General features: G+C 45.7%; 1 protein-coding gene across 5 annotated transcripts in view; it reads left to right on the top strand.

Moving 5' to 3' along the window:
• LOC146340371 (NXPE family member 1-like) overlaps nucleotides 1-8498 on the top strand; it is a 42571-nt gene that overhangs the window by 32463 nt on the left and 1610 nt on the right. For 3 of the 5 annotated variants that reach the window (XM_084860679.1, XM_084860677.1, XM_084860678.1), the window contains exon 5: nucleotides 1056-1739. In XM_084860679.1, the coding sequence (XP_084716805.1) occupies nucleotides 1056-1543 (488 nt within the window). In that variant the 3' untranslated portion in view covers nucleotides 1544-1739. Of the gene's footprint in view, nucleotides 1-1055; nucleotides 1740-5665; nucleotides 5768-8498 lie in introns of those variants that run through there. The other 2 variants (XR_014792853.1, XM_084860671.1) reach the window with 2 other exon arrangements.

Consider the following 8498-nt stretch of genomic DNA (forward strand, 5'->3'; position numbering starts at 1 on the left):
GGAAATTACCTTGTCTCATGTTCATTTCCATGTGTCGAAAAAACACACCCCTTTTTGGGCACTCATTGGAAACCTATTTCTGTTGTTTCTGTGTGTTTTGTCTTTCCACCATTTTCCTCCTTTGCTGTCATGGGAAAATCCACATGGTTTTTCCAGTGCTATGGGCTGTGATATCACAGATGCTTCTCAACAAAATCAAATGGGTTGCCACAAAAGGAAGCATAAGAGAAGGGAAAAGCCCAAAGAGGAACAAACAGCACTGAGGCATTATAATTTGTTTGGTGACATTGATGGTGGCTAAGTTTGTGCTGAATGTTAAAACTAGAAAATGCCCTGCTTAAAAGCGGAACTTAATTTCTAAATGAGAGGTACAGACTCAAGACTCCTTGGAACGCTAAAGGTTGGGGATAAAAGGACTGAGAGAGTCCATTGGTAGAATATACTCAAAGATACCTGTTTAGAATTTATTTCACAACTTGCAGATACAAAGTAGGTGCTGGGGTTTAGTCCTGACTCATATTAAGCCTTAGCCGTTAGCCCTTCTGTGGTCTAATGCTAGATTTTAAATACAGAAAAGAAAAAACTAATGGTTTTTAACATTATGCTTGGATTGGTAATGGTTTCTGAAAGGTTATGGAAGGACAGGCTTGTGCTGAATGAAGACATCTGTTTGAATTAAGCTACGACAGTAGAATTGTTGCTCAAGAAAAAAGAAAAAGGCCAACTTAATTGAAATGTGCCCTTTTGCTTTAGTGCCAGTGAACAATGTTTTTAAAACGTGTCTGTCTGGTTCCTATAAAAATCCAAGCATTTAGTAGGGAAGTTTCATCTTAGGCGCACATCTTGGAGAAAAACAAATAAAAGTTATAAACTGCAGATCGAATAACGTCATTGCACAGCCATGTGACAAGCAGACGTCCACAGACCATGTCTCTGTGTGTGTGTATGTGTGTGTTGGCGGGCGGGGGGAGACCTACATCTTCCCCATAGGCTGTCTCAGAGCTATAGCCGTGGGTGCCATCTTGAGCTGCTTGTCACTTATTTTCTTTTTCCAGGGAAAAAGACAACACCAAGCAAGCGATGCACCATTGGGATGAGCTCCCCGTTCCCCAGTGGTTTCGTGTGGCAGGACCAGTGGTACCCAGTCTTCTGCAGAATGTCCAGTTTTGGGACCTTGGATCAGATTAACACTTGCTTGAAAAGGAAACTGGTCTACTTCTTGGGAGACTCGACGGTGCGGCAATGGATGGAGTCACTCACTAACACAGTGAGCAGTAGGTTCCCTTTGAAGCCAACAGAGCACCCGCTGCGGTTTGCTCAGGGTCAGACTCGATGTTACCGTGGTGCCCATGTTGTGTTCCTGCTTTCTGGTACTCTGCATCCTTCCTTGAAGCACTTCCTGCAACAGCCAAATACGCATCTCTCAAATGTTGTTCTTCCCATAACCTTGAGGAGGGATCCAGTGCAAACATGGGCTGTAGCTCTGTCCTTGTCAGTTACAGCTGCTCTGGAGGGTGTGTGGAAGAGTCTCCATGACCAATGATGCTGCCTTGGTGCCAAGGATAACAACAGATACAAAACTGATTGCCACTGGCATTGTGCCCAGAGTGGTCTGGGGTATGCACTGCTATTCAGAACAAGCATGAGAAACAACATGCTCATGTGTAAAGATTTGAATTTTCTGAGAACCTTGGATTAAAAAAAAACAAAAAAACAATTAAAGCAAGTTTTTAGCCCCCAAAGATATGCTTAAAAGCATGTGGGAAATGATGGAGAAATCTCAGACAGCTGAAGGGTAGCTGAAGATTTGCACAGTTCATGGCTCCTTCCCATGACTCCATTATGCAGAATACATAATGCAAAAGACCAGACGTTTTGTCTGCATGGTGGTTAATTTTGCTGGTTCACGTCTCTGTTACTGTTTTGGCTAGTATTTTATGTACCTTTCATTTCTTAGCTTTTTGGTTTTATGAGTGTGGTTTTAAATTTTTGTTTATGTTAGCTGCCTTGGGTGGTTCAGTTTTGAACTAGAAAAGTAGGGTTATTGTTGTTGTTGTTGTTCAGTCGTTCAGTCGTGTCCGACTCTTCGTGACCCCATGGACCATAGCACGCCAGGCCTTCCTGTCCTGCGCTCTCTCCCGGAGCGTGCTCAAGTTCATATTCATTGCATCCGTGATGCCATCTAGCCATCTCATCCTCTGCCGTCCCCTTCTCCTTTTGCCTTCAGTCTTTCCCAGCATCAGGGTCTTTTCCAGGGAGTTTTCTCTTCGCATTAGGTGGCCAAAATATTGGAGCTTCAGCTTCATTATCTGTCCTTCCAATGAGCACTCAGGGTTGATTTCCTTTAGGATGGACTGATTTGACCTCCTTGCAGTCCAGGGGACTCGTAAGAGTCTTCTCCAGCACCACAGTTCGAAAGCATCAATTCTTCGGCGCTCAGCCTTCCTTATAGTCCAGCTCTCACAGCCATACATTACTACTGGGAAAACCATAGCTTTGATTAGACGGACCTTTGTCGGCAAGGTGATGTCTCTGCTTCTTACTATGCTGTCTAGGTTGACCATAGCTTTCCTCGCAAGGAGCAAGCGTCTTTTAATTTCATGGCTACAGTCACCGTCTGCGGTGATCTTGGAACCCAAGAAAGTAAAATCTGTCACTGCTTCCATTTCTTCCCCTTCCATATGCCAGGAAGTGATGGGGCCAGATGCCATGATCTTCGTTTTTTTAATGTTGAGTTTCAAACCAGCTTTTGCACTCTCTTCTTTCACCCTCAACAACAGGCTCTTTAGATCCTCTTCGCTTTCTGCCATTAGGGTGGTATCGTCTGCATATCGGAGGTTGTTGATAATTCTCCCGGCAATCTTAATTCCGACCTCTGATTCATCCAACCCGGCATTTCTCATGATGTACTCTGCATATAAGTTAAATAAGCAGGGTGACAATATGCAGCCTTGTCGTACTCCTTTCCCAATTTTGAACCAATCGGTTGTTCCATGTCTGGTTCTTACTGTTGCTTCTTGACCCTCGTACAGGTTTCTCAGGAGACAGGTAAGGTGGTCTGGTACTCCCATCACTTTCAGAATTTGCCACAGTTTGTTGTGATCCACACAATCAAAGGCTTTAGCGTAGTCAATGAAGCAGAAATAGACGTTTTTCTGGAATTCTCTTGCTTTCTCCATGATGCAGCGAATGTTGGCGATTTGATCTCTAGTTCCTCTGCCTCTTCGAAACCCAGCTTGTACTTCCGGTAATTCTCGGTTCGCATACTGCTGAAGCCTAGCTTGTAGGATTTTGAGCATCACCTTGCTGGCATGTGAAATGAGCGCAATTGTGCGGTAGTTTGAACACTCTTTGGCGTTGCCCTTCTTTGGAATTGGAATGTAAACTGACCTTTTCCAGTCTTGTGGCCACTGTTGAGTGTTCCAGATTTGTTGGCATATTGAATGCAGCACTTTAACAGCATCATCTTTTAGGATTTTAAATAGCTCGGCTGGAATACTGTCATCTCCGCTAGCTTTGTTGTTACTAATGCTTCCTAAGGCCCACTTGACTTCACTCTCTAGGATGTCCGGCTCAAGTTCAATGACCGCACTATCATGGCTATCAGGGACATTCAGCTCTTTCCTGTATAGTTCTTCTGTGTATTCTTGCCACCTCTTCTTAATCTCATCTGCTTCTGTTAGGTCCCTGCCTTCTTTGTCCTTTATCATGCCCGTCTTTGCACAAAACGTTCCCTTGAGATCTCCAATTTTCTTGAAGAGATCTCTAGTCTTTCCCATTCTGTTGTTTTCCTCGATTTCTTTGCATTGTTCATTTAAGAAGGCCTTCTTGTCTCTCCTTGCTATTCTCTGGAACTCTGCATTCAGTTGGGTATATCTTCCCCTTTCTCCCTTGCTTTTCGCTTCCCTTCTTTCGTGAGCTACTTGTAAAGCCTCATCAGACAGCCACTTTGCTTTCTTGCATTTCTTTTTCTTTGGGATGGATTTCGTTGCTGCCTCCTGAACAATGTTACGGACCTCCGTCCATAGTTCCTCAGGCACTCTGTCTATCAGGTCTAATCCCTGAAATCTATTCCTCACCTCCACTGTATATTCATCAGGGATATGATTTAGGTCATACCTGAACGGTTTAGTGGTTTTCCCGACGTTCTTCAATTTAAGCTGAAATTTTGCAAGAAGCAGCTCATGATCTGAGCCACAGTCAGCTCCAGGTCTTGTTTTTACTGACTGTATGGAGCTTCTCCATCTTTGGCTGCAAAGGACATAATCAATCTGATTTCGATATTGACCATCTGGTGATGTCCATGTGTAGAGTCGCCTCTTGTGCTGTTGGAAAAGAGTGTTTGCTATGATCAGCATGTTCTCTTGGCAAAACTCTATTAGCTTTTGTCCTGCTTCATTTTGTACACCAAGGCCATGCTTGCCTGTTATCCCGGTGATTTCTTGACTTCCTACTTTAGCATTCCAATCCCCTATGATGAAGAGGACATCTTTTTTTGGTGTTAGTTCTAGAAGGCGTTGTAGGTCTTCATAGAACCGATCAACCTCAGCTTCTTCGGCCTCAGTGGTTGGGGCATAGACTTGAATTACTGTGATGTTGAATGGTTTGCCTTGGATTCGTACTGAGATCATTCTATCATTTTTAAGATTGTACCCCAGTACTGCTTTTCCCACCCTTTTGTTGACTATGAGTGCTACTCCATTTCTTCTAAGGGATTCTTGCCCACAATAGTAGATATGATAGTCACCTGAATTAAATTCGCCCATGCCTGTCCATTTGAGTTCGCTGATTCCCAAGATGTCGATGTTCAATCTTGCCATCTCATGTTTGACCACCTCCAGCTTACCTTGATTCATTGATCTGACATTCCAGGTTCCTAAACAATATTGTTCTTTACAGCATCGGATTTTCTTTTCACCACCAGACACATCCACAGCTGAGTGTCCTTTCGGGTTTGGCCCAGCCGCTTCACTCTTTCTGGAGCTACTTGGAAATACCCTCTGCTCTTCCCCAGTAGCATATTGGACACCTTCCGACCTGAGGGGCTCATCTTCCGGCGTCATCTCGTTTAGCCTTGTGATACATTCCATGGGGTTTTCTTGGCAGGAATACTGGAGTGGGTTGCCATTTCCTTCTCCAGTGGACCACATTTTGTCAGAACTCTCTGCCATGACCTGTCCGTCTTGGGTGGCCCTTCACGGCATAGCTTATGGCTTCATTGAGTTACGCAAGCCCCTTCGCCACAACAAGGCAGTGATCCATGAAGGGGAAAGGAAAGGTTCCTCCTGTGCAAGCACTGGGTCATTGCTGACCCCTAGAGGGACGCCGCTTGCGCGAGCGTTTTTGTGGCAGACTGTAGCGGGGTGGTTTGCCATTGCCTTCCCCAGTCGTGACTACCTTTCCCCCCAGCAAGCTGGGTCCTCATTTTACCGACCTCGGAAGGATGGAAGGCTGAGTCAACCCGAGCCGGCTACCTGGGACCCAGCTTCCGCTGGGATCGAACTCAGGTCGTGGGGAGAGCTTTGGTTGCTATACAGCCGCCTACCACTCTGCGCCACACGAGGCTCTTGGGTTATTACTATTTTATTAATAGCGATGATGATACAGAACAAGTTATGCAAACAGTTGTTATCTATATTTGCTTTAACGTGCATAATTTCTACAGGTCCCAGAATTCAGCCTGGTTATACCATCTCCAGTTTTAACATCTGTGGGGGAGTGACCACATTCCATACTTCTGCTTCTGACAGGCTGGGTATCAGTGACGGTAATCTTACAACTGTAGCTCAGGTGTAAATGTCCTTGTTTTTTTCTCTGCATGCATCTCGTCAGAAAGGATGCAGAAGCTCCAGTCCTGTTCCTCTGCTGGTGGTAGGTTTCGGCTAGATGTATGACAACACATTCATCATGGTAGAATGATCAGCTGACCATTCCAACCACCATCAAGGAGACCTGCTCAGAGTGTTCAAGTGTAAAGTGATGCACATTGGGGCAAAAAATCCCAACTTCAAGTACAACCTGGTGGGATCTGAGCTAGCAGTGACCAAGAGAACCTGGGGTTGTGGTGGACAGCTCGATGAAAATATCAACCTAGTGTGCAGCTGCTGTGAGAAAGGCAAATTCCATGTTAGGCATAATTAGGAAAGGAATTGAGAATAAAACTGCCAATATCATACTGCTCCTATACAAAACAATGGTGCAACCACACTTGGAATACTGTGTACAGTTCTGGTCACCACGCCTAAAAAAAGATATTGTAGAGATGGAAAATGTGAAGGGCAACTAAAATGGTCAAGGGGCTGGAACATATCCCCCATGAGGAAAGGCTACAACAGCTGGATTGTTTAGCTTGGAAAAAAGGAGGGTAAGGGGAGACATGATAAGAGGTCTACAAAATTATGCATAGTGTGGAGAATGTGAAGGGGGAGACATTTTTCTCCCTCTCAAAATACTAGAACCCAATGGGGTCATCCCATGAAGCTGATTGGTGGGAGATTTAGGACAGATCATAGAATAGTAGGGTTGGAAGGGGCCTACAAGGCCATCGAGTCCAACCCCCTGCTCAATGCAGGAATCCAAGTCAGAGCATCCCTGACAGATGGCTGTCCAACCTCGCCTTGAAGGCCTCCAGTGTGGAGGAGCCCACCACCTCCCCAGGTAATTGGTTCCATTGTCGTATTGCTCTGACACTCAGGAATTTTTTCCTGATGTTCAGCCGGAATCTGGCTTCCTGTAACTTGAGCCCATTATTCTGTGTCCTGCACTCTGGGATGATCAAGAAGAGATCCTGGCCTTCTTCTCTGTGACAACCTTTCAAGTACTTGAAGAGTGCTATCATATCTCCCCTCAGTCTTCTCTTCTCAAGGCTAAACATGCCCAGTTCTTTCAGTCTCTCTTCACAGGGCTTTGTTTCCAGTCCCCTGATCATCTTTGTTGCCCTCCTCTGAACCCTCTCCAGTTTGTCTGCATCCTTCTTAAAGTGTGGTGCCCAGAACTGGACACAGTACTCCAGATGAGGCCTAACCAGTGCTGAGTAGAGGGGAACTAGTACTTCCCGGGATTTGGAAGCGATGCTTCTATGAATGCAGCCCAAAATAGCATTTGCCTTTTTTGCAGCCACATCACACTGTTGGCTCATATTCAGCTTGTGATCGACAACAATTCCAAGATCCTTCTTGCTCGTAGTGTGGTTGAGCCACGTATCCCCCATCTTGTAACTGTGCATTTGGTTTCTTTTTCCTAGGTGCAGATAAAAGGAAGTACTTCACAAAGCACACAGTTAAACTATGGAATTTGCTACCATCCTGTGGTAGTGATGTAGTGATGGCCACCAGTTTGGATGGCTTTAAAAAGGAGTTGGACAAATTCCTGGAGAAGGCCATCAATGGCTACTAGTCTTGGTGGCTATGTGCTACCTCCAGTACCAGAGGCAGTGAGCCTATGCACACCAGTTGCTGGGGAGGATGGGTGGGGGGTGCTGTTGCGCTCATGCCCTGCTTGTGGGTTTCCTGTTGGCAGCTGGTTGGTCCCTGTGTGAACAGTATGCTGGACTAGATGGACCCTGGGTCTGATCCAGCAAGGCTCTTATGTTCTTAAAACACTTGGGGAAGGAGGCAATTTTTAGCATGATCACTACATAGCATGAGCAGTATCCAGTACTGCCACTGCACTTCCACTTGTTTGGTTGCTCAAGCGGGACCCGCCACTCACACAACAGAAAGCAAGCAGTTCAAAAAGCAACCCTGGAACCAAGCAGGAACGCTTGGTTTTGGATTGGGACAAGTCAGTGAAACAGCCTTCTGCAAGCTCCGCTGACCTGCCCAGTTTCCATTTGTGACTTGTTGGTTTTTTAACCACTTCCTCCCCATTGTGTTAGTAGTGGGCCCTGTTGGAACGTAGGCTTGGATACTGCCCACAGTGTGCAAAGGAAGCAGTGTGTGTTTTCCAGTCACTTCTGAGAGTCTTCTGAGGGTCACAGACAACGCTTGCTGGCCATAGGGCAACAATATCCACAAGTAGAGACAACAGGACGTGGACAGGATGTAGCTCCCAAGCGGATGAGAACTCTTAGCTGGGAGCACAGATGAGGCTGGCAAATCATAACCATAAAGCAGTAGTAGATCAACGCTTGCTGGAGTTTCCAGGGTATCCAACTGGTTCAGGCTTCTATGGACATGTAGTCCCATAGGGGCCAAGCCCCAACTTTCAGGATACTGGGAAGGGTGATGCAAGGCTGTGCTTGCATTATCCACTGTGAAACAACAGAGGAAGCTATGGCTGGCATGGAAAGACGAGTGGCACCATTTGAGGGCGGAATGTTTTTCTGGCAGAACGTTCTATTTCAGGATCTCAGGTCAAATTAATATTTTGCCTTGAAGGAAAGCCAATTTGCTTCCTCAGGATTCTCACAAAGACAGCAAGAAGTAGGTTTCCCACTAGGTCAACAGAGAGCAACTATTCCTGCTTGCTTAGAGAGAGGCTAGCAGTTAAGAGGGCTG

The sequence above is a fragment of the Heloderma suspectum genome, chromosome 6 (genome assembly GCF_057233095.1).
Source record: "Heloderma suspectum isolate Gila_16-S chromosome 6, 16-S_ref, whole genome shotgun sequence".
In the NCBI taxonomy this organism is placed as follows: domain Eukaryota; kingdom Metazoa; phylum Chordata; class Lepidosauria; order Squamata; family Helodermatidae; genus Heloderma; species Heloderma suspectum.